Source organism: Vanellus vanellus (genome assembly GCF_965231255.1).
Source record: "Vanellus vanellus genome assembly, chromosome: 9".
NCBI classification, from domain to species: domain Eukaryota; kingdom Metazoa; phylum Chordata; class Aves; order Charadriiformes; family Charadriidae; genus Vanellus; species Vanellus vanellus.
In genome coordinates this window covers 20,410,935-20,438,704 of record NC_138914.1, presented here as the reverse complement: position 1 = coordinate 20,438,704, position 27,770 = coordinate 20,410,935, and the positions used below count along the sequence as shown (strand labels likewise).

Here is a 27,770-nt window from a genome sequence, read left to right as displayed (position 1 = left end):
TTACGTCTCTCTCGCATAAAATTGGAGATAAGAAATGCACCACAACAAAGAAAACAATTAACATTTTACCTTGTTGAGCTCAGACCTAAGACGTGCCACACCAGTAGCAGTATCTTAAATAAAAGCTCATTTATTCCTCCTCTTGCTCATACGTGCTATAAGCAGTCTTCAATTACTCTAACTGCAAGATCTCCTCCTGTGCTAACTCACATCATAGTGAAACCACCTCTTGTGCAGCGATAAGCCAGGCTTTACAACCACTCACACAATTAGTAAGTGCTAAATCTATTCCAATATAAGAAACATTGCTCTGATAAGCAAAGTCAAATAGCTTCTTGTTCTTTTACTTGAAAGGAAGAAATATGAAAGACACGTAGTGTCTCGCTTCTTGGCTTCCTCTAACTGCCTGAAAAGCAGGACCATACTCAACTGACGCCTGTTTCTGCGAAAAGGAAGGAAGCAATCAATGGCTTGGGACATTACATTTTCAGCATGAAGGAAGGGGCAAACAGGGACAAAATTTACTGTTGGGTGAGCAGGACTGGCATTGTGCCTGTGGGGAGTTTTTGTTACCGAGGTTGTTTGTTTGTGAGACTTTTTTTTGCATAACATGCAAAGATGACAAGAAAAGGCCTGGCAAAGAGCTTGGAGTGGATTAGTGAGCCCTCTTGTATTAACTCATTGGTGGGTTTAATTAGTGTGGGGTTGCAAGGCAAAAATCCTGACTGTATCAATTTATGAATGTAGGTACAGCATTAATAGATGCACAGTACCAAAGCAATGGCAGTCTGTAGAGAGACTGCAGATCACTTTTCTGTTTGAACTGGAAACCGATGATAAAGAACACAGATTAAAAAAAAAATTCTTTAACAACGTAGCGGAGATTGGTTTTCTGAAGCAGAGACAGGGACACATTAGGGCATCAATCCCCTTAAGCGGAGACCTCACATCTTGTACCCTTCCCTTGAATAATTGCTTGGTAGCCATTTCTCCCAGAAACAAATGCCTCCCCTTCATCCTCTCCATTCCAATATGCCACCAAAAGGGAAAAGCTACAAATCTGTTCCCTCATTTTTCTTACTTTCCTCAGTGCTGCTTATTTCCAGAGAACAACTGGGGGAACACTGAAAAACCCCAACATTTCTACAAACACCTCAGTCCTTTCTCAAAACCTGCGTTTAACTCGGTTTTCAGAATCTAGCATTTGACTGATCTCTCCTAAGAAGAAAGGCTATTTTTAAAACATATATACATTGGTCCCATGACATAATGTGCCAGTGCATAGTGAAAAGGGTCATACGGTAGTGGAGAAGATCACACAGTAACTTGTATTTTAGTCCTTGATCTTCTTTCAGTGTCTCCCTATGTTCCTTTCTCACTCTTCTAGTATCGTGTAAATCCCTACCTGCGTACAAAATAAAAATTTGGGAACAGAAGTCTGAAAATGCTGTCGGAGCAGCTAGCAGGAATAAGCTACATACAAAGATGTGCCTAACCAGCACAGTTTACCTCCTTTCATCATACTCAGTCCCAGCATTTAAGAAATGGTGATAAGCATGATATTATTTTATTTCTCACAAAAAAAATAATGTCTTGTAGTCTCCTCTTTTAATGAATGCTAATATACATGACACTAATTCTAGAATAAAATCTGAGTTGACATATGAATACCATAAACATTGTAAGACATTGCTGTAAAAGCACCATTTTTTGTCCCAGATAAATCTCAAGAATAAACTCCAAGCACTGCAAGCCCGGGTCAACCAGGATAGACCTCAGGATGAGCTAGTCATTCTCCATGACAACAGAAACACTGCCAACATTCGCCTTCAAAATATTGCAGTCTTGCTGTGCACACCACAGTTTGGGCAGTTTACTTCATCAACAGCATAAAATACCGCATTCTTTCTACCACGGTGCTCTACAAGGACAATATGTTGACTCAGTGAATGGAATGATGTTGGGAATTACCGGTATTTGACCAACATATTTTCTTAAAGCTGCAAATAAAAGGTGCTTCTTTCAAAACATTCGTAAGTTAGCAGAGAAACACCATGAAAGAGATTCCTGGGGTTTGGTGAGGGTGGGAGGGGGAGAGGATGAGATGACTGAACTACAGCATCTAAACCTTACAGTTTCCACAAGCTCACACTTGCATGAATTAACTTGGGGAACCGTCCTCTGTATCAGAGGGGCCACTGAACCAGCCCAGCAGGAGTTCTGAGGCCCCAGGGCAGGAGCATTAGCTGGTTCTTCACGAGAGCAATCCTTGCTCTCCAATCGCCTGCGTGGTGGCAGAGAGAAAACCCTGCCTGCACTGCCCTGGCTCTCCCTTTGTGCTGTGTCCTTGCAAGACAGTTCACAGTAACAACAGGAGGCTTCTCATATTTGCTTGTACAACTTTACATAAGAATAACGAAAAAACAGGATTTTATTTTCATTCCATTCGCCAGATTCATCAAAATCTTTCTCATGTTTGTCAAACCATTACTATGCTCAGTGGTCAAAAAGGGGTCACTACAGGACAGTGTCGTATCCCAATGCTTTTGAGAACACCCTGTAGAAACTTTCTAAAAAAGAAACAAGTTTCATAGCAGGACTTCCAAACTTTTATTTCAACCAGATGGTCTCATATTCATGAAGAAAGTGTGCGTGTATATTGACATTTCAGTCATTTCCCACTGTCATAAATACCGGGTTGATTTCTCTCTTGAAAGATGATTTAAGAAATAAGAGAAAGAATTTCTAATGAAGTACAACTGTTCATGACACCTATGTAAGTACATGAAAAAAAATGGAAAAGTAAAGCCATGATCAAACAGTAAATAATTTTGGCTCCTCCAAAGAGCTGAAGTCCCTTGTAAATGCTAGTTTTTGGAAAGATCATAAATACCTTTAAAGGTTTCCTTTTTGTGAAAATATTTCAGAATGGACGTACACATTGCATTGTGCTTTAAAAGGCAGAGCTCGAGGTGATTAAGCAATTTGTTTGCAGTCCATTTATGAGTATCCTCTGTAAAAAGTTTTTCAAGTTTATTTTCTGTTAATCATGTTTACCTTTTAGAGTTGCTAATTTTGCTCACTCTCTTGGGAAAAAAAAAATAAAAAATCTAAGCCTTATAGGTGCTGTAAGACTGACCTAATAAAATCTCCCGGTGGTCCAGAGAATGAGTCTTCAGTTTTCAGTTTAAGTGTGAGAGTAAGTCAAAGCATATGTACAGAATGATACTGTGTCTGTGAAGAACTGAATTCCCATGGATAATGTAACCCACCAGCGTATCCTAGCTCCCACGGCACAGCAGTATTTGAGCAATCCATCATCAACAGGGGTCACTCCCGAACCCCCGAGACAGAAAGATCACCTCTGCTGAACTTTCAGTTTGCAGATTGTCGGAACAATGACTCATGCACTATTTAAAATCTTCCGTTTCAGGCAAGTGCTCATGGTGTGTGCTTGGTTTTTCTCTCTTTCTTTTCTTTTCTTTTTTTTATGGCAGGGAAAGAGGCAGAAGGGATGGGGGGGGTGTCTTTCATGAGCTGCCTTATGCAGATGATCTGCAATAACCCCAGTTTCAAAAACAACTGAAGAAAAAGTACACTGCTTTGGTTTATGGCGTGTTTATAAAATAGACATCTTAAGAGAAAAGAACACCGAATCTGTGAGGGAAATGATCTGGCTCTGAGAAAACGGCTCTGAGCAACGCAGTTTGCTTCCCAGCGAATTCAGGCTTAATGCTCATGAATTATTAAGTTACCACATTGGCCAGAAGCCCTGGGGAGGATTACAGAGCTTACAGTAAGACTGTTACTGCAAACACTGTGTTTCCATAGAAACAGAAAATAGTAAAAATAAGTACCTGTCATTTCTCTCTACCACGTTCAAGGAAAAACGACCACAATGTTAGAAATATTATTAAAGCTTGCAGGAGAAATGGAGCTAAGCCCCAATTACATTCCTCTTGGGTTCTCATGAGTCTGCCACACTTCAACATTTGACACTGTGGTTAGTATTTTTTTGTTATTTACATCATGAAAGGTACATATTTGTGTTCCTGAAAGGAATCCTCTCCATTACCTAGAAAAAGTTTCTATTTCCAAAAAAAAGAGACACTAGGCATATACTGCGATTCCTTAGTCCCTGCCAGTAACCCTGATTTCAACTAAGGAAAAGCAAGCCAGCCTGACCCCACCAGGTGGTACGTGTGAAATGCTTTGACCATCACTGTAGGGAAGACTTCCAACTTTGGACTACACTTAGTTTACAGAAGAAGTATTTTATCACCACCTTTAACCTGGGAGAAGCTAATGGTTCTGAGGTGTAATACAGCAGTTGTCTCTCATAATTCTTGCTCTACAAACCACATACCCCATTCTTGACTTTGCACGGGACAATTTCAGTCAGAGACACACAATCGGTTTTTGACAGTGAATTTTGCAATGGAGTGAGCTTGAGTATGAAGAGTAGTATTCCTTACACTGGGCCTTCCTACAGACAAAATTACTTGTAATTGCTTTCTCCGAGCTATGGAGTTCACCTAAACATTTTAACAACACGTGTTTGTACCCTGCCTGTTGAAAATCAAAAACTCTTGTAGCTGTATGTGTTCCTCACACATTTTTGTTCCTTCTGAGCAGGAAAAGGCAAGAACTTTGAATACCTGCTACTAATTTATTTCTTCCAGTTAACTAAAAAAATAAAAATATCCCCATAGAAAAATCTGTATCCCTGCCTATTACTATGTCATATCTGATCCTCAACCTGAAAAAAATTTTTAGGGGAAGGAGGGTGGTGGCGGTGAGAGAGATAAGACTGACTTTTGTAAAAGCTTCCGTTTTATAACAGCTTTGTATTAGGAATTTTATAGGAAAGAATTGGCATCTAAAATAAGACCACTTACCTCTTTACAGCAGTTTCTTTAAAATATATAATATTAACATAATAGTAATATAATATTAACAGGGAAGGGGATAAATAGGAAAACCAAGCAAATGCAGATTTGGGAGAGAGATCTAGGGAATTAAAGTCAGCTGAAGCAACTGCTAGAGAAAATGAAAAGGTGATGATCAAACTTGTATTTTCTAAAAGTTATATATTATATCAGAAAGGGTCTTTGTCCCCTGCCATATGTGTGCAGTAGACTTCAGAGACTCACAGATCTTAACAGATGTTAACTAGAGCGACCAGAAGAAGGGCCAGTGCTGTGGATAACAATATTCCTTCCTGTTTGCTTACTGGATGATGTTTTTAAGGAATTTTGTCTTAAGCATGGTCAAGAACTGACATCCTTCTTGTTACTACTCCTATGGATTATCTATCACACAAAAGTCAGAAAAATACTTTCACTGAAACATTGAGAACACAATCAACTGAAGTATAGGAGGAACTGATAGAGGACTAGCTATCCCAAAAGATCAGATTGCTAAAAAAGAGGTAAAAATTAGAAAGATGGATTTTTTTTCAGGACTAAGCAGAAAAAAAACTTCATTAGTTTTTAAGCCTAATCCCTAGGAAAATTCCCTGAATATTAAAGAAATAATTCTGAACGATAGTTACTTTTTCCCAGTAGACAAATCATTATACTAACAGTGAATGAGATAACTTTTCTATTTTAAGATAACTATGAGAAGGCTGTTATTAAAAACATAGCAAATGGAAAGTTTAGCATGTAACTGCACAATAAAAGTAAAATATAATTTTCTGCTTCCTAACGTAGCAACTGGCAGTAGTGGAGCATGATAATATTTTAAAGCAGTTAACAGGGGATAAATACACACACACTGTAATAGCACTCCCAAGAACTATTAACCTAAAGAGAGAGACAACGTAGAGAAAGGGATCTTAAGGTCAGTTCCATACGCTGGGAGAGAATGCAGTCAGTTTTTTTTGCCGCAGCTTTTAATGTGGATCTCTCCACATTAACTGACTTCATTTCTTTTTCACCTATTCAACTTCAACCATATTCACCTATCCAGTGATCCTGTCTTCCCTTTGTCTGACCTTATTAACACTTATCTTCCTATTTATTTGTCACCTGTCCATACCTTTCCCTTTGCCATTCTCAGCCGCTAAGCTTCCCTCTACCCAAGCAGCGTCTGATGGCTAGAATGCGTACCGTTCCTACGCTTCTGCTTTGGAGCGTGCAGAGTCGCTCTGTACAGGTCTTCTCCCATTAAGCATGCTGATCCTGCATATCACAGCCCTGAGAGGACTCAAACCCCTCACTCAGACAGAGCTTGTGGAAAATTTGCTGTCACTTTTTCAGAAGTCTGCTTAGTGTTTAAAATGAAAGTTCCAGACGATGATAATTGTCTGCATTAGGAAGTGTTACAAGAAAATGATTCAAGAAGAAATATGTAAACGCAATGTAATTTTAGCTACTGTTCTAACATTTTTGAGCAGCTGATATACATTCCTATTGACAGTCAAGAAAATGTGACTAAATGACAATGAGAACCATGGAGGTAACTGTCATCAACAAATACACAGAGAAATGAAGATTTCTGTCAAATTTGTCAAGGTTACCTTCAGCAACTTGGTATACAGATCTGTATTCTGACATCTGAAATAGGGATACTCTGTCAGAGAAAACTCCTACTATGGAAAAAGTGAAAAATCAATTCTGCTACAAATCCATCATTTCTAAATCCTGCATTTCAAAGTGGTGAATTTTATTCTACTCTACCTAAATAGTGTCACAAACTTTTTCTTTTCACAGCCACCCCCCAAAAGAGGCAGTATCGTGACCTCTTATCAATTCAATTACACTTCCGAGAAGTAATGGATGTTCAGAGATACTAAAATAGGACAAGACTGTACAAGTGAGTAGCAGCTTGAGAAAACTCTTCCTTTTCTAACGCACACACACAGGCCAATCAAAGCCAGTTTGATCAATGCAGTGAAAGTTAACCTGTTTATGAGGCCAAGGAGACAACAGATTTAAAATAATGATCACATTCTTCTCTAATATTTTTACACCTTTATTATCTTAGACCTTTATACATCTGCCGGCTAATTTTTATCATGTAAAAGAATCTGATTAAAAAGTATCTCAAGATCATGACAGGAATTACAAATGGGAATTCATTATCTACATTACTGCTGCAGTTACCATCCGTAGATGACTGGAGAGCAGTATTAGCAACAAAACATCTCCATTTCAAATTTTTTGATTCGACCTCGAAAAAAAGGGCAGATGATTTTGTTAGGTGACTTTAGGATAGCTAAATCCAACTATCATCATACAGATTAACAGCATTTCTTAGTCCACAGTTATGTTTCCAAATTGTATTGCTCTCCTGACAACTGCTTTGTCAATGGCACTAAATTCTTGAGACAGATGATGCGAGACACTGTGCTACTCACATTCTCCCCAACATCCACACGCAAGTTCAGAACATTTCCATGAAAACCATCTTTCCGTATCACCTATTAGCAATAGCATTCTAGAGCAAGGTTGTGTTTCCCATCATTTTGCCTATTGTTTTTCCATTTTAATACAGAAAGAGATGTTTCAAAATTATGAAATTCCTAGCACTGTATTGAAAATTGGCAGCTTGGTAGAAGCTATGCTTCTACATGTCTAGGATTTTAAAATCGCTGTGGGTCTCAGTTTTCTCACATTTCTGCGTGTGTTTTACCTAGCCATCTGCTGAGAAAGAATGGATTACAATTTTATCCTTCAGTGAGAAGGAAAAGAACGTGAAAAGGCATCTCGACAAAACACAATGAGATGCTTTGTAAAGGGCTAGATGTTAACCTTGTTAATACCTCCACATACTCTGAGGTAAGAATCAAAGAAACAAGAGAAAAGAATGATGCAAGGAAGCTGCTTCACAAGATGATTATTTTTTTTAAAAGAACAAGGACTATCTCTGTAATGCACCAAAACACTTATCATAAAAGCTACAAGCAGTTATAAATTAACCATTGAAGGATAAAGTCTTGATTCAGAGCAGATACATGCTTCTCCACGCTGTGTCTCATTGTCCTAGGCAAAGAACAACAGTGTGAGATTTGGAATTTTAAGGTAGAATCTTTGCGGGGAAAATATTCTGCCAACATACCTTTTCCTAATTGCAATCTCTAATCAAGACCAGATTCCATCACGATGCTGCTAGGAAACTACCAGCTGATATAATACAGTAGAAAAGACTTCTATCTAACAGGTTAATTTTAAGAGCAGATGGGATCTTCATAATAATTTAATCTCGTCTACTATATAACACAGACCACACACCATTTTTGTTAATATATATCTTTGGGTTTATTTTAAGGAGCGAGAGGGAGGGGCTGAGGCAGATGTTTGGCTTATAAAAATATGTATTTTGTTATTCCTTTTGTTTATTCCATTCCTCCTGATTGTTTTTTGTATGAACATGTGCTGTCTCTTTACATTAAACGATTTATGCTTATGACACATATCAGTACATCAACCTATAGTACAAAAGAATGACGTATACTCCGGCAGTACACAGTACTTCAATACAGAGTTTTGGACAGGCTTCTTACAGTACAGCAAACCTCTCTTGGGAAGAAATCATACCCTGCCCCCATATCTGAAAGTCTGAGCACACTGTCTCTATCTCCAGCCATGTCTACTTTTGTCACTTAAGTAATAAGAAAAAAAATCATAACAACACGGTATGTGCTCATTGTGTAAGGTTACAGTTACACAGCACAATGTTGTTTAGATAAAGCCCAAAGGCACAATTTAGAGTCAAAAACCAAAGGTATGAAATGCTAATCAGTCCAAGTTAATAACCACTCAAATGATTACTACACTTACTTTGCCTTTCCTACATTTCCGTCTCATTGCAGTGCTTCACACTCCCACAAATTTGCTCTCATGAATGATTTTAATTCCATTACCCCTTTTTTTCTTTGTCTTCCCCTTAAAAAAAGAGTATTTTATTTTCAAAATCAAATTATTTTAAATGATAATCAGAGGAAGAAATTCTAGCAGTTCAATCTGGATGTTTCTCTTATACTGATAACAAAGACAAAGGATAAAGATCTGATGGAAAATAATTTAACTTAACAGTAAAATTATTGAAGAATGGTTGCCTGCAAAAGGAAAGGAAAGGATTGGTTTGAGAGAAGCAAAAAAAACCAAAAAAAAAACCACCACCAAACCCCCCAAAAAACCCAAACACTGAAAGGTGAAAAGCTAAGATAACTATTTGATTAGGTCCTGGAGAAACAGATTTTTTTTTTTTTTTTTTTAAGAAAGGAAATATGAACAAACTCAGTGGGTAGAATATTGTGCTCTGTACTAGTGCACTCAGAAAAGCATTATGGAAATGAGACCCCTCCAGAAAAAGCGTGGGAATTTGCATACATGAGAACTAGTCAGAGCTCTCAAGGTCAATAGCTATGCAGCATCTTTCCTCTCATTTCACTGTACTGCAAGATAAAATGGGTCATCAGTGTATAGATTTATATATGCCCTTTAAACCTGATGGTCATGTATGATCCCCAGAAATTTCCCATGCATTAAGAGTCTTAGGAGTCTAGTTGGGAAGTACTTAAGCAGAAGGAACACGTGGTTCTGCATTTGCAGGTGCATTTATTTCTCTGCTTCTCCATAAAAAGTTAACTCTCTCCCCCTCCTCTTACTGAAAGCACTCATAAATTCCCTCAAAGCTGCCTAGACACTACAAAAGTCTCAACCAAAATAATATTGAAAGACATAGAAGACAAGATCTACACGATGCATCTGTGTGCACCCTCACATGAGGAATAGACAGTCGCCCTTATCAACACTGAACAACTATCAATTATTTTTATTTCAGTTTTACATCGTTTCATCCTGGATTTTCCTTCTCTTTCTGTTATTAGGACAGGCTCCATCTAAGATATGTCAATTACATGATTTTTTTTTTAATATCTTTTATTTTATAAGCATCATTCCAATTGCATTTCAGTAGAAGACACACCCATCTTGTTTTGCCTTCTCTATAGCATTGAAAAACATCCAAGGCATAGTTAGCAGCTAGAAAATAATTAAATGGATCAGTGAAAGTGGTGCCTTTTGTAATGCTATTTTATCCTTCTTATGTAATGGAGAATCACACTTATTAGAACAAACTCAGTATCGTTGGAGAGTGACACAGATGGGCTTCCAGTTCAGCCATAGGCATCTGAATCCAAACTCTCAACCTTCAGAAGAATTGTATACCAAATCAGATAACAAGAGAGGCTTTGAAGACATCTTGATGATTACTTCAGGATTCAGAGCATCGCATCCCAAGGATTCTCAACAGGAAAAAAACGTGCAGGAAAAATTGACCAATCTAAACTTGTCGGTTTATGTGATAAATTAGGGAGTTGGATATAAAGTAAATTCCCTGGTGACCTTTTGAGTGGCGACTTAGTCACCACTATCACACTGCATATGCCACAAAACTTTCTTCTGTGAGTGGAAGACATTTCTCTTCCTCCCAATTCCTCTGTTTGTGTAACTTCTTTGGATGAATGCTCTATTCCCCTGCCCACCATACTAACAAAGTACTGAGGAACCACACCGCCACTAAAAATGCTACAGTACTCTAGTTTTAAATATCTGTCACACTTTGGGGTTAGACAAGTTTGGATTCTGATCACTAACAATCATTTTTACCTAGATAGAACTTATGGATAAAATAAGAGGCTTACTTAAAAACTTCTGCAGTACTGAGAAAAGTTAGTAATACAGATCCACAGAACACATTGTGACTGGGTATTCCCCACATCTCTGTCAGCATCTCAATTGGCTTCCATCTTTCTTTAGGTAAATTGGAATCTTAATTTCCTATAGGAATATTTTTGGTTAGGATAGCTGCTGCCTCTTCGTTCCTCTTCAAAACTACATTTTGCATCCCCTTTTTTTTTTTTTTTTTGTTAACTTTTAGCTTAAGTAAGCTTTCTCACCTGTTTCCTGGGGCACTACAAGGTAATGTCAGGAATAGTGTATTACTGTACTTTCCATCCTTCATGGTTCCTCAAGTAACATTTCCAGAGCACATTTTCATTAATTTTAAACTTTTCTAGCTTTATATCGCACGTCTATAACATAGGCTTTTTAGACACATTATATATTTACTATTTCTCAGAATATAACTGTATCCATCTCTTAAAAAGATGTGTTGGGAGCATCATACAGAGAAACACTACAACAGCACAGACTAGAGAAAGCAGTTCTTAAACTGAGCGACATCTACCCATCCATACATACTTTCTTAATTTGCTCTATGTGATCACTTCTGGGTAACCTTGTTACACATGAACTGAAGAAAAAGAATGCAATATTCTGAAAAACTGCTACGGAATTCCTCTGTTTGTTTCCAAAACCAAAGTAAAGATAATACCATGAAGACACTGCAAAAACAGTTACAGAGGATTTCTGAACGAGACAGAATGGAATAATTAACGTTAATAATAAAAAGAATCATAAGCAGGAAGAAGAAAATATAATGTGCACTATGGTGCTCACTGAAGAGTACGTGATCTTGTCAGTGAACAGCTGATTAGCAGCAAATTAAGAGCAACTAAACTTTTGAGTAACGGACAATGCAAACCAAAGACTGCACTTTAATGCCTTTCTTCATGCACATATTCCAAAAAAAAATCAGTGACACAAAATGTTAGTTTCATTACCATGTCCTGTAAATGTTCTTAGCTGCCAATCTCCACTGTAAATTTACATCTAAAAATACGTACAGCCACCTGTTGCTACTACTACAATTGTTTAAGCTGAAAATCTTCATTATTTAGAACAGCCACTGGTTTTAGTTATCTTTTCCTCGTGCCCCATCACATACTGCCCTGCCGAGCATTTGGACCATGCTTTCCTTTGTTTTCCATCTGCTGGCAACGTACCCACAGAAGCCGTGTGTGCATGTATGCATGTGTATCTTTCTCTCCCTCTCTACATTCAACTCCAGCTGAGCTTTCACTTTTCTCATTCTGTGTCTGCATGCCCAGGCAATTTCTTATTTCTCCCACGTAGCTAATCTGATGCATCTGCTTGACTGCCTGCACGTCGAGATGTGCCATCCCTGGACTCCATAGAGTGCAATACCAAGATAAACTGACAGCAAGGAAAGACACTATGCAGAAAGAAAGAAAGAAACAAAAAAAAAAAAACCAGTAATGGTGCATTCTGACTCAACAGAGCAGCTAAAGATCGTAAGGCCTTCTTAGAACGCTATGTATTAAAGAGAGCAGATCATCAGCAAACACATGCCTTCTGCAGACACTGTGGAGAAAATCTGGTCTGACAACAAAACGGTCTTGAGTATATTCTGTATAAGAAAGGTACACATGGACTTCCACTGCCAAAGATATCAACATTACCATGGATACTTGTCCCATCTTCCAAAATCTCTGGTCATGAGGAGTTCTATTCTAACAGGCATGGCAAAGAGATGGTAAGTGGGCAGACGGAGGAGTTACAAGCAGAAAGATGCATGACATTATTTTCCATGCATAAGTACTGATTAGGCGCAAGTTTTTCAAATTAAGTCACATCAGAATTTCTTTTTTGTTCTATTCACTCTCCATAATTAAAGATATTTCTAGACGACAAGAAACTTTTAAGCCTCAATGGGGTAAAATAGGGTAACTGGTAAAACAGTGCTAGAAACGTCTATTCTGGTTTAAGATGCAGTCAGAAAGCAAAAATCATACTGAAATTTATTTATCCTTTATCATACTTGGTGGATTCTTCAAGCTTATTTTCAGCCAAATTTATATCATGCTTTTGAATGTATAATTTTTGAAGTTATGCATAATTTTATGCATTTATTAGTAAAAAAGAGCTATGGTAAAGATAGCTAAACCTCACTGCTTTACTCAATTAGGTTATTTCCACCCATCAGAATAATGCTAGAAAAATATTAAAAAAAATTTAAAAAATATCTTATTCATTGCATCTTTCCAGCCCAGATAACACTCTGGATCAGTTTTTCCACCAGTTTTCCAGCCCCCTTACAATAGTTTCATCCCGTCTGTATCTCCCCACTTTACCATGTCAAGTTTAATGCTTCTCTTCTGTTGAGGCATGAGGTGCAATCCCATATAAAGAACAAAATTAGTTTGCTCTGATGTGACTTCTGCCTGACAAATCTATGTTGACTTCTACTTAGCATCTTGTTAGTTTCTAAGTGCTAATAAATAGTTTATTTGTTCCAGAACTTTTTGTATTTGTCATCTAATTGCAGTTGACCTTCTTAGGGAGACTGAGGCAAAACAGCTATTAAATACAGCAGCTTTCTTGGTAACATCTGCTGATAGCTTAATGTCCCCTTTAATCTGTTCAGTTATTTCTTGACTTTTTAAAAAAAAAAAAAAAAAAAAAATTTCTGCTAAAGCAAGAGTTATTCTTTTTTTGTCCTAGATGTCCTTTGCTAATTGCATTTTTCTGCAAGTTTCTGTGTCTTCCCATCGCTGTTTGTGCAATTTCATTAGTTTCTCCTTTTTTCATATTTCCTTCCAGACTCCATTTCACCAAAGAATACGTGATTCAGACTTTTTGTTGTTGCCATATATTTAATCTTTCTTTCATATTCATACAATTTGCTATTGTGCTCTTCAATAGTATTGTTAAGGAACTGACAATTCTCAAATTTCTTTCCTCCGTATAAGTTTACTTATCTTTTTTGATGCTCATTGACACCTGCCTTATTGAAGTTCACCATCTTTACATTAACATTTTCTTTCTTTCCTTTCTAGTTACTATGAACTCTATCATTTCACAATCATTCATCGCAAGGTACTTCTCACAATGGGACTGTACTACTCCATTGGCTGTAATCAAAACAAGATCAATTTTCTCATTGTTTTCTGCTAAATTCCACATGGCAAACAAACTGAGGTATTAAAGTTTAGTAACAAAGTTTTTATGTAAAAATATGGGACAATTTTTGCAACAAAAAATCCCAAATACTTTAAAATGTACAAATAGACATTCATCCATTTTGTCTGAGCCACTATCTAATATTCAGATTGACAGGTTGTTTCTGTTGTGGGCTGAAACAAGTTATTGAGGCAGACATTCACTGATCCAGTTCTATTTACTTACAAATATTTCTTTTTATAATTCTGTCAGAGTAAAAATTAAGTAATTTTTCCCTTTTTTTTTTTTTTTTTTTACCTCTAGGTCTTACCCCTCTGATAGCAGCACTGTTATTCTTGTTATCCATATCTCCCCACTGTCCTCTTTTGCCTGCTTCTCATTTTTAGACAGCACCAACCATTCAACATGGTACGGTACCAAATTATTTGTATTCAGAACCTGGGAATACCTCTCAAACTGTATTTCAGCTGATGCTCCAGCCTTCTGATTGCTAACTCATAATTCCTACACGCTATTACTTCAGCTCTGGAAAAGCAGTGGAACTTTCACTGATTCTTCACTTAACCTGACTGGGAAATAACTATAGCAACCAACAGGTTCAATGAGGTTTGTAATCCACTGTATGTCCAAAGCACTAACACTGAAAGCCAGTCAACCTCCAGTGTGAACTCTTTGGATAAGAAATCTATCAACCTCGAAACCACTTCAGAAAAGTCAATTTGTCCTTTTCATTTAGAATGCAGGGTGCAGAAGCCTGCCTTGGTTTTTTACCTTAAGCTACTATTTCCTGAGGCATACAGAAAAGGAAAGAAACTTAATCTTTTAAAATAGATATAAAAACATCATTCTGAGTATATAGCAGCGTGTGTCTGCTTTTTTGGTTTTAAGTTTCTTTTCTAAAACAGAGCTCAGCCTCATTGCACACTTTTTCCCCACGCCTCTTTGGAATGTAAGAAAATGTAAAAATCATGCTGTTTTCACTGCAGCAGATCACTGATGCATAATATGGAAAGCTAAGTAATAACAACTGTTTGCACATGAAAGCATTATTATATATATATATTTAAATCTGCCTGAACCACACTTTGTACTTTTTCTCATTGTAACTATTATTTTCTTCTTTTTTTTTTTTTTAATCACTGGCAAAACCCCTTTGTTAGGCTTTCCCACTCAGTGTTTACATACTATGCAAACTGCAGCTCAAGACAATTCATCTCCCTTTGAAGCAATTTCTGAGGCCTTCCACAGTCATGGCAGCAGCTTGTCCCTTCGTCTTCCCCGCAGCTTTCCTTGCCTAAATGATTTGATATTTTACTACTTTGTGGTATGAACTAATTAATTGTGAGTAATCTTGTTTTGTTTTGACTTACCATTTGCACCTTTCTCTCATAACAGTTATGTTCTGTTAATTCTCTCAAGAGAGGAATTAAAGGTATGTCCTCCTAACTACATCAAAACAAGCATTTCTCACTTAGTGGGAGTGAAATAAGTGTGATGTCGTATCAGATTAGGCATTCTTGCCATATTCTGCAAAATGATCTTTAAGTTGCCTAACTAAACGGTGGAAGACACATATTTATAAGATGCAATCAAGTCATTAGAGCTTTCTAATATAGACCGCTTTTTTAGTAGGATGTATTCTGAAGAGCTACAGAACTTATCACTTTACTCTGAACTTTCTTCAACAAACATTATTCACATAACGTTCTTCCAAAAAGAGGAAAGAACATTTGGGGGCTCATTCCTCAGTTTAGAACAAATGTAATCTAACTTGCTGAAAACTAGGACAGTTTTGACCATGGTAGCAAACATGGCCTGTGCCAAATGCCAGGACGTGCCTTAATCAAAACTCAACACCCTCCCCCCTCACCCCCCCCCAAACATGTTGTACTTTAGATCAGACTAAGCTACACATACCTATTTTCCGAGACACAATGCATATGCTGCAATACTTTTCTACTTATTCTAACGTTTTCAAAGCGCATGCTTGTAAATGAAAAATACAGCACATTTCTTATTTGCTAACATTAGTACCAATTACCTCAACGTACTGACCAGCACAGTTGTCCAGCCTAGACACAGGGATGAACATCAATACTTCAGTTTATATCGATAGCAGAGCAATGAAAACAAGCAATATTGTAACATGCCTGTAAGTCAAGAAGTGGATGATGGTTCAAGAACCTCAGTTGAGCACCCAAACACACGGCAGTCCTCTTCAAAACAGTCATACAGAGTGGCCGTGTCATTATTAGTACTTCTTAAACAACAGTCCTAAGAAGGATGCTACTAAACACTAAGACCTTCAGTAATGTGTGGATGCCAAGTCAGAAACCTACACAAAATTCAACTATTCTGTGCCTTTAGTGCTTTGCTTGTATGTAAGCACTAAATTTCATATACAATGATTAGTATTGTTGATACTCTCAGGTATGCATTGCAGGGCTGTCAACTCATGATTTATCAGCTTTCTCCTTTCAGTTGTGTCATAAGAACAGCTCGCATGTTTTTCTCCAGTGTATTTGCTTTGTTCGTAATTTTTTTTCCTAGGAAGCTTTTTAGTTATTTGATACATTCCTACCTGATCTGCTTGCCTTCTCGAACATCATACAACGAAAAAAAGACATCTGTGTCTTCTCCAATTGTATTGTAGGTGAAGCTCTTCAGACTGAGGAAGAAGTGATGAGGCACTGGCATACGGCAAGCTTCCCCATGACGCTGACGAATTGTATCCACCTGATTAAAAACAATGAAAATTACTTTTAGGTCTTCACAAATAAAGGACACGTGACCGACTTGATAATTTTAACTGAGATTTTGCTCTCCTTTCTCCATCAAGTAAAAGCTTAATCTCAAATATATTCTACTTTAGAGATACACAACAGATTAGTTTTCTTCCTTCATTTTTTCCATGTTTATTCTGAACAGTTTGAGAAACCACGATAACCACGTAAATATGAGATAAATGGTTTATGCATTTGAAATCTGTTTTTATCAAGTAAACCAAATCAATCCTATTTCTCAAATATTGTCTTGATTCTGGTACTGAAAATGAACTACAGTAAGACGGTGCTAGGGTGGTTCTTGATGATTTCCATTAAAAGCAGACGGACTTCAAAGCATTTCAAAGAATGACATTTGTTACATTATTTCTTTTCAGCAGCTGCAATTCATTTACAGAGGTCATTTAGAATCAGGCTTTACAGGCTAATATGCCCTGCAGGTAAAACAAAAAGAAATCTTAACAATAGTTGATAACATAAGCAACCAATAAAGTCAAATAGCAGAAAGGTTTACATTTTGAATCGGTATATCAAGACCTATTTACAACAGTGAAAATCGGGGTGAGGGAAAAACAAAAAGGAATATATATAATTATAAATTTGTTATGTTTATAGAATCATAGAATCATCTAGGTTGGAAAAGACTCTTAAGACCATCAAGCCCAAACGCTAACCTAACACTGCCAAGTCCACCACTCTACCCGTCTCTTAAAAACCTCCAGGGACTGTGACTCAACCACCTCCCTTTATATCCACTGTATACTGCTCTTAATAAACAGGCTGCATGACTCTCCTAAGCCCCCTGGGCCAGTCTCCTCTGAACGCATAGGCAGCTACATACTAACACAGAAAATCTTAACATTTTCAGACTTTCAACCCAGATTTGTACTAGCATAAAAAACAGTTTAGAATAAATTTTGTTCTGGATTTGAAATTAAATCCAAGTAAATCTTCATCCTTTAAAGACAGGTACCTGTGGAAGCACAGTCCTCCTGCAAAGATTAGACCCAGATGCCATGACCAGGAAAGGATTACATTACTACAGAAAGGATGTGTGAAACAGAAACCTACTACGCCACGTGTTAGCAGGTGGAAGGAAGACTCACACGGGCAGACTGAGGCTTTCAATATCACTACAGAAATTATCTTTTAAGAACAACAGTTAGAGCTAAAGAAAATAGACCTAAATGGAGGTTAATAAGTTAATAACTTGGGGAATCTTCTGAGGAAGTGTTTCTACGGGTAGGGACTTGCCCAGTAATCGCCATCATACCTTTATGTATATTACCGAACACTTAAAGACAACAAAAATTCATATGTAGATGATGTTTACCTGTGATGTGCTCTGCTGGACACTGTGTCTACTCGACAAATGCTGTGGAGATACAAAATAATAAATTTTAAACCTTTTTGAAAGTAAGAAATACTTATATCATATCCGTGTAGCATTAGAACAGCAATTTTAAAATACGAATGTTCAAGATTATTATCAGCTTTTCATTGCCTTTTTTCACAATATATCATCGCTCACAAGACCACTAGCTTTCCTGAAGGCTTTTCTCACTTAAGCCATTTCTCAGCCTAGCTACTTGAATGTAAAGGTGGCATTTACCGTAGCTTTTAACGTAAATGGCTGTCACAAGCTAGACAGAATTTCCAACACTGTAATTTACTGTAATTCATTCTTGAAAAATCCATCACCCTATTCCATATAATCTACGTGTTCTCTTGCTAAATGGGGAGATACCTCACCATTATTCCTCATCTACCAGTATGTTGTCTATGAAAAGGTGCATTTGTTAAAAAGCCACAAACATCTAGGAAGAAGGATGGATTTTAGACTTTGTTTAAACGTTTTGCCCTGACCAGAAAACGAAATCCTGATAAATGGTTAAAGAACAACTTCTACAATTTCAGCTGGCCAACACCTGTAAAGAAGCATCAGTATAAAGAGCTACATCTCTGAAACGGAACTCGGAGGATGATCCTGTATTTAAAGCCTTTTATGCTAGAAGATATTATAATCAGAAAATGGATTGCAAGACTCACTGAACCCATTTAATCTCCAAAGGGAGATTTAAATACTAATCTAAATTGAAAAGGTTTCAGAGAGCTTTAAAAACCATATCATTAATGCTTCTGCCATGCCTGTTCCATGCACATTCATGTTAACTTTAGCATTTTAAACTGAAATATTAACATTAACACTACCACATGTTAATGAACAGTCTCTTCATTCACCCCCATCTCTATCCTTCTATTACATAACCAACATCTTATTCTGATCAAACATATATACTCAGTAGCAGGACCAACACGATTTGTTGATAACCTCGTAACTTCAGAAGAGGTGAAAGTAAAAGATAGTCCACAAAATATATTCAGCAATACTTTTTCCAAAGTATGCCACTGTCTTTCACACAGAACAAAAATAAGACTTTACCACAAGAGGAGAGATAATCTGCATAATGAGACTAAATCAAGAAGATATTAAGTTAAATGGCATATTTTGACATCTGTTTACATTTACAGTTATAACAACGTCCTCTTTCACACTGTCAGCAGAAATAATGATCTCCAGCTCCATTGTTTGTCTAACTACTGCACTGTCTTCTGAATGTTAAAATACTCTAAGTTTAGGTGGCTGAATTGCCTATTTAATCTTTTTGTCACCTGCAACCACTCAGAATCTGCTGGCACAGAAAAGACCAGTTATTTAAGCTGCTTGAGGTATCCTGGCTTCATTTGACTAAAATTCATCTCTAAATCAGAGTAAGAAAGAGGGAGATAAACTCAACCAACAGAAATACGAGAGATGATCCAAAGAGGTAGTTTCCTCAGCAAACACAGCTGCTTACAGAGTGCACATTTAAGTAAACCTGTAGCAGTAAGTGGCCAAACCCCAGGTTTTATATTTTCCACAATCAAAATATTTCACTAACTCTTCGCTTTTATGCTTCAGGACCACACTATTACAATACAGACAACCACTGACTGAGTTAACTTTACGTACCCTTGCCTCTGGCTAGGCAAAGTGTCCAAAGTGCATGTGCTCTCTCGGAAGCCATTTTTGTGTACGTGAACGAGAGGGTAACTGAAAATAGCCAACATGGATTTACCAAGGGTAAATCATGCTTGATCAACCTAATAGCCCTCTAAGCTAAAATGCTAGATTTATAGATGAGGAAAGACTAGTGGCCATTGTCTATCTTGAGTTCAGCAAGGCCTTGACCACGGTCTCCTACAGCATCCTGGTACCCAAGCTGTGAAGTTATACCTGGATGGGTAGACTAACTATGTTGGTAAAAACACCCCAACAACCAGTTGGATTGTCAGGCTCAAAAGGTAGTGGTCGATGGCATGTATTCTTCAGAGGTCTATCCCGAGACCTGTGCAGTCTAATAAATTTGCAGATCATCCTAAACTGGGGGCAGCAGTCAACGTATTCATGGAGAAGGCCTCCATTCACAGGGATCCAGGCAATCCAGAGGAATTAGTTAAAAGAAACTTTATGAAATACAGCAAGGACAAATACAACAAGTCCTGCACCTGGGACAGGCCAGTCTTTCCAAGGTACAGGCTGGGAATTGCTTGGCAGGGTCCTGCTAAACTAGCAAGCCAAACAAGTCAGGAGAGCACTCTGGCAGCAAGGATGTTTAACAATTTACTGTTTCTATTAGCAGGAATGCAGCCAGTAGATTGAGAATAACATTTAGTCCTTTTTACTCAGCATTCAGTAAACGACATCTGAAATACTGCACCCCATTCAGCAAAGGGCCACCAAAGCAGCTGGGAGCTGGAGCACATGCTGTATGAGGAGAGATGGAGGGAATGCAGCTTTTTTAGTCTGGAGAAGAGAAGGTTTGGAAGTGACCTGATGGCAGCCTTCCAATAACTGTGAAGTTATCATCAAGATGACACAGCCAGGCCCTTTACAGAGCTGCACAGCAGGAGGACAAAATACTGTGGCCATGAACTACAACATGGGATATCTTTCCAACTTCCAACAAGGAAAAACAATAACTCCATCAAGGCAGTCAAGCATTAGAGCAGGAATCCAATCTTTTTCCTTGAAGAATTTCAAGATCCACCTGGACAACGCCCTGAGCAGCCTGGTCTGAATTCCGTATTGACCTTGCACTGAACAGGAATTTTGACTATACATCTCCCCTGAGGTCCCTTCCAATCTGAAAAGTCTTGTGAAGTGATATAAAAATAGTACTGTTAAGAAATTATCCACCTTCCTTCCAAAAAAAAAAAAAAAGACAGCTGCCTGTTAAGGTTGTGCAAACTAACAAGATAAGATGATCCACGTCAGTATATCTTTCTTCAAAGTGCTTTCTGATTCTTAAACTGAATCCTTGCCATTGTAACCTAGGCCCACTGATTCTTGTCTTATCCATCATTAGCATGAAAAAATTAATTCAGCTTGCGATTCCATTATAATACTCAAGTCTCCTACAAAACCACTTAAGCTTGTGGTGTCCCATCCTGTACTTCACAAGCAACAATTGACTGAAGTTAAACCTTGTATGTATGATTCTCACTTGTATCCTACACTTTTCAGATAACTTCTTCTATTTCCTTACATTATTTTTAATTCTGATCCTTTCCTCCCATGTTCTACCACTTCCAGCTTTGAGGTATTTGCATATTTAGTAAGCATACACCCTATTTCACCATCCAGTCATTAATGAAACACGAAGCACTACAAAATGGAGGATGACCACAAGAAATTAAGCTGATTCATCCCTCCTCCTATTTAACCAAATTATTGACAACCGTTCTTCGCCTTTTTTTTTTTTTTTTTTTTTGAGTTTGGGTTTTTTAATTAGCTTTGTGTTTACTTTACAGTAATTTCATCTGGAACTAACGACCTTAGGAGAATTTCAATTAAAGAAACAATTTAAATCTTTATGAAAATCTAAATATGGCATCAGCTGCTTTTCCTCTATCCACTAGACTCTTAAAAGTTCCAATTTACTTCCAGAACATAAATAAATTGCTGATTCTGAACAAGTTCACAGTCACTATTATTCACCTCCTTGTTGCAAATTCCAGCATATTTTTTTACAGGGAGAGAATAATTACTAGCTCCTCCTCCTCCATCACTTTTTTTAAAAGGTGTAAAGTATGCTCGCCCTTTGCTGGTATTCTGGAACGCATCCTTCCAATGATTATCACTACCACGTCTGATATGTCTTCTCTAGACATCCCAAATTAAATGTATATAGTTCTAAATCCCCTGGAACTGATAGCTACTTCATAAACTTTCTCCCCCTGTTCAGGTATGACTCCTTTCACTTTTCCACAGTTATTGTTAGCGATTTGCCACCTTACCAGAGCATGACGGGAAGAAAAGGACATTAAAGGCCACTTTATTTTCTTACATCCTGTGCCAGTTGGTTTCCCCTAGTATAAAAACTTTTCTTTAGTTTCCCAATTACTACCAGTTTATTTATATAAAACTGTTTCTTGATACAACTGACTATACTTGCTTGTTATATCTTAATCTGTCCACTGTCTTTCTGATTTTTCTATTTACCCATTTGTGCTATTCTGTTATACTTTTCTATACTTCTGTTCTTCCATACTTGCTTTCGGTAATCTTAATTTCACATTCTTTCACTCTAGTGACTGAAGGCAATGAAGAATCCTTAATTTATCCAACTTGGCCACTTAGTATCTTGTGTGTTTGTTTGTTTTGTTGGTTTTTTTTTGTTTTGGTTTTTTTTTTTTTTTTTTTTTTTTTTAATTTACTGAAAGAGCTATCAATTCTCCTTACCTCTTTTTTTCCCTGTCAAACTTGCTTCTCATGATATCTTATCTACCAGTATTAGTTTTTATTGTTGTTCCTCCTTCCTTTCCTAATGATGCTTGATAAATGAATACTATCGTTACGAAGTCAGTCTCAAACAAACTTTCTATCTTCATATTCTCAACTGACTTCTTACTAGAGTTTAGAAGCAAATGTACACAAATCTGTCCTCTGACAATCTGCTTTGTTAAACAAAAACCACAACGAGGTTTCATGAGCTTCCTGCACAGTTTGTGTCCAGTTTGTTTCCTTTTCTAGCAGAGTTTTGGGCAACTGAAGTCTCTACATTGAATTTTTATAACTACTCATTCTTACCAATCTCATTTTCCATCTGTATAAAGGATAAGCAACTATGAGGTGATGGCAGCATTGATTTCAAACTTCTGTTTATTAGGAGATCTGGTGAGCCCATGGTATTTTTTTCAGACAGTTGAAAGAAATGGCCAAGACCTAGCAGTAACATAGCCAATAGTTGTGCCTTTCACACCCCTCTTCAATCCATCCCAAAGACACGTACACAAATCAATAAATTTTACAGAAAAGCAAAACATATTTAATCGCCAGGTTTGAACACTGGTGATTTTTGCGAATGCCTCCAGACATCTGTGTCTTGTAGCCCCTTTCAGTGCTGAGTGTTTCTGACATTCTGCTGGACTTGTGTTGCTAAATGACAGCTTCAATCTAGTGGCAACTCCAGCACTAAGCTCTGTGGCAGAATTCTGACAACACATTTTCCTACAATTTCAAAAGTAACGTAAATTTTTTAAAAGTGGTCCATCATATTAGTTAAAATCACAAATTGTCATAAGGAACAGGCAATTTGGTTTCCTTCAGGAGCAAAGCAATGATTTCTGACAAATGCTACGCCTCCTGAAGCCACTACTATTAAGCTTCGTAACGAGTAACCTGGAGAAACAGGATGTATAAGGCCTCAGAGCACAACAGCTCTGACAAAGAGGTGAATATAGCAGTCATACCAGTCACAAATATACTCCACAATGAAAAGTGAGAGCTAGAAAAGATGCTCAAATTTTAAAATTTCCCAAGGAAAGCAACGCTAAGTCTAATGAAACTGTGTAAAATGCTTGAATTTGTTGTCACAGATAGGAACGTCTAGTGTGTTACCTCATCTGTTGTTCTGCTAATACAAGACTGTTCTTATGGTACATTTAACTTTCTACAGTCCCGCAAATACGAGAAAGTAATTCGTCTCTCACAGACACTCCTGCAAGATTAGTTTACAATGTAAGTCCTCATTGCTAATTTGAGAACCCGTTAAGTATTTTGCTAGGAGTAAGGAGGATTCTCTCCCTGGTTTTTTGTTAAATAATAAAAAAAACACACCGGCAAAACCACATAAACCTCCCCTAAAAAACCCAAAACCACCAATACCCTCCTCCTTCAATTTCTGCTGAATATAAAAATGAACATGTTTTCAGCTGTTTTGGGGCCTGAAATTGCCTCCTGACTATGAAATAGATGTGATTAGACAGTACTGTCGCCTTGAATCTACAAACTAAAGCAACAGTGAAGTGTGAACTAACTGGCACGTCCCGATCTGGGACAGCACAGATCTGGGCAGTAAACTGGGTTGTAGACACTTTCTTCAGAAATAATCAAGTGACATAATCAAACTACTCTGACAATTAAATATTAGCTATTTGCTGTACTACAAATATTCAGAGTAAAAAACCCTGCAGAATGTAACACAGAATAATAAAGCAATCCTGTTAGCAACTTATCTTGCATTCGGAGTCATTACTGATTTAATTTTGTACTGAGTTATTTCTCTACTGTATTTGAAGGAAAACCCTGCTGTAATAGCATCACACTTTCCTCGGACTATGGCAAATCAGGAACAAACGTTAAAAATTAGTACTATAGAGTGATGTACATCAGTATTTCCAATGTAACACAATTTTTATTTCTTTTGACGAAATCCACTGTTATATGGTGCAAATAATCCAAAACAGCATGCAACAGCATATAGCCTGTTTACAGCACATGGCTTTGTTTAGGGAGAAGTACATCTTGCGTATCAAAAAAACTCACCTAGACACAGACCTACCACTTCCTAATCGTAGATAGCTGAAGGCCAAAGAACATTTTAAAACAGTAAATTAAACGTTTACAAGAAGTAAGTGAAACTGCAGCACTATTTATGTAGAAACCCCACTATTTTCTTTGGAAAATACGATATACTAGTGACTAATAATAATAGAAGTTGGAACTCACTGCAGTGAAGGAATTGTACTACTTTTCCTGAAAATCCTAGCATTCCTATTCAAATACATCACACGTGTTTTCTGAGGGACACTGCCAAGCAACAGAGATGGCCTTAGTGTCCAAGGATTAGTTTTGCTTAAATCAATTTATCCACTGGTCTCCCTCCTTCCTCCACTTCTTTTCTGTGAGCTCAAAAATCTTTGAAACAAGGAAAAGATTATCTATGCAACTCCTAGAAGCAGACTTTTCACTTAAGTATTTTTCATCTGCAGACTCTCCTGAAAGAAACACATAGTGGCTCTCATGGACTTTCTGGACTTACACAAATCATGAATGGACTCCAGGCTTGAGATGGTTTAGTTAATGAAAGAAGTAGGCTGATCAACACTAGGATCCTACAACAGGAAGCAGTTCTAATTTTCCCAGCAAGTTAATAATTGCTGTTTGGAGTAACAATCAAGTAACCCAAAAGCGTGTTGATCTGTTAGCCTTCTTCATTATACATCAATAAAGTTTCCCAGGACAACTGCCTGGCTCATGGTGCTTTCAAATGAATAGACCTCTGCAAGATATTACCACAGTTGATCTCTGGAGCTTCCAAGATTTTGTATTATTTCCCATCTGACAGAATTCGACAGTATACTTGCCAAAGGCAGTGGCAAACTGCAGATTATGTAATGTAACATCTGCAGAATTAATGCAGGAACCAGAGGTCTAGAAGACCTGACCTATAAAGAAAAACCTAAAGCAATGGGGTTCTTTAGCCTGAAGAAGAGAAGGCTGAATGGGACTTAAGACGGCTTCAAGTACATAAAGGGTGGTGCAAACAGGCAGGTGTAATCTGTTTCTCTGCGGACACAACAGGAAGATGTGAAGCTTAACCTGCAGCAAGAAATCTCTATGTGTAAGACCACCGTTAATAAAACTTCAAACTGTAAGAACAGTGAACTGAGAGAAAAAACAGCCAGGGTAGGCTGTGAAGTCTTAACCCCTGGAGATTTTTAGAAACAGAGAAGAAATTGTCAGAAATGACAGAGACAGTTGATCCTGCCATTAAGTAGGAGAATGGACTGGATGATGTCTTAACATTTTCCAGCCCTATTTTTCTTTAATTCTACAAATAAATGAAAGAAGATTATTGCTACTTCTTTTAATGTTAGTACATTGATTTTAGCAACAAAGGCCAAAGTTTAAAAGGATTCCCATTAGTTGTATATGATGGATCTGTTTTTTTCAGAAACAACAGATTTTAAAAACAAGAAAATTGCAGGAAGAAACAACACTTAGTTACCTTCTCCAGTTTTCACACCATGTTACTTCGTAAATTGAAATTAAAATGTACATAAGCATGACATTTCCAAAAGACAGTTGGTTCATTCTTACTAAACTCAGGGTACTAGAGACGCTGACTATTCTGGTGGTTAGGGTGTAAATGAAAAAGACATTTGGCTCACAACACTGTTCTAATCAAGAAATACGTAAAAATAAAGACTAAAAACTTTTTCCCTTCTTCCCTCCCAAAGTTAAAACTCAAAGGAACTTCCCACAGATTTCTTACCATTTTATAAAGATCTGAAACACTGATCTGATCCGAATCCACAACCTCAAAGTCCTTCCGAGGAACTAAATCTAGGCCCAAATGTCTGCAAAAAAGAAGGAAGGAACAATGGTAAGTATAATACATTAGTGTTCATTATTATCTACTGCGTGTGCTTAGTAGGGCAGAGACAAAAAATACTAAACTATTTAAGACTTTTTGCAACTATTAATTATTAAACAGATAATCCTTTTAAATAAAATTAAATGCAAATATCAAACAAAAAAAATATCAAACACTATGAACTTATAACTTCTTGTACACTGACTTCAGTGGAGCTGCAGCAATTAATGCGAGTTGAAGATTTTGGCCAATATGTTGATGCAATATCCAGAACATGTTAATTTAATACACAGAAACATAGTAGTCAAATAACATTAGTACCACGGTTTCTGCTGCAGTACTTGAGTAGGTTCCTTCACTACATAATGAAAAAGTTCCATTAGTAACCCTGTTCAAATGTGCAAACAGATACCGTACCTGAGGAAGCTGCTTTGAAATTCCTGGTGTTCATGCAACTAAACCCCCAACTTTACTACTGTATAAACAGTATTTTTTTAATAATAAACAATAACTGCAATATCAACACTAATTTTAATCTATTTGTAACACACATACAAACCCCCCTTTTAATTACCCTGAACTGTAATAATATTTTGGCTCAAATCAAATATATAAACTATTTAAAAAAAAAAAAAAGTATATCAGTGCAAAGAGGATGACTAGTTAAGAAACTCTGTAGTAAAGAAGGCAGTTCAGATTACAGCTGCATGTGAGTAGTAGACAGAATAAGCTATTTTGCATCCAGACAACCATTAACAATTAACCGATAATTGTAGACTGCAGAACAAGGCAACCTAAAAGGTGTCAAAAACCAACTTCTGCTCTGTAGATCTTCAGATATAAAAAGTTCCAAGCATGACAATAAAAAGCTTTTCTAAACACATGCATTAGTAGTAAAATTAAAGAAACACATAAATGATCCATTTTCCTGCTTTCATCATATATAACTTTGATACTTCATTTACAGATATTTTATACTGAAATTCTTAATAGCCTTAAAGAAAAAAAAATTCAGAAGAGGTGCCCTCATGGACTACCTTTGCACTCTTTCTGTCACTAACTATAAAAGAAAAGCAAAAGTCAATTTCATTTTGTAATCAGAGAGGGAAACATTGTGCACAGACTTGTTCCTGACGGCAAATGAAAAATTTTATTTGAAAAAACCTCTCAGGTACCACAGAATAATTGCACAGTGCAATAGACAGGACCCTTTGGGCAATACAGTGGCTTTCTGAGCAATTAACTTAAAACAACAGAAGGAAGAACCAGTGGTCTGTATGAGGCCCAGTTACCTTTACGGGAAATGATTAAAAGTATGGTGGTCGGTAAGTTTCCCAACGCCGTAATGCTTTTTGAAACTTTGCTTAATCAGGTTTTCCTTCTTTAATTATATCCCTAAACCATCATATCTCAAAAATATAGCTCAGGCCTGGTCCACTTGCTGGCAA

The 27,770-nt window shown here is 37.2% G+C and overlaps 1 protein-coding gene across 1 annotated transcript in view; it reads right to left on the bottom strand.

Moving 5' to 3' along the window:
* The window catches only part of DOCK3 (dedicator of cytokinesis 3), a gene marked incomplete at both ends in the record, with an annotated part of 218,058 nt that overhangs the window by 110,929 nt on the left and 79,359 nt on the right, over positions 1 to 27,770 (bottom strand). Inside the window, 3 exon segments of the mRNA XM_082487547.1 lie at positions 16,417 to 16,571; positions 17,952 to 17,993; positions 26,221 to 26,305. Coding sequence (XP_082343673.1) covers positions 16,417 to 16,571; positions 17,952 to 17,993; positions 26,221 to 26,305 — 282 coding nt within the window.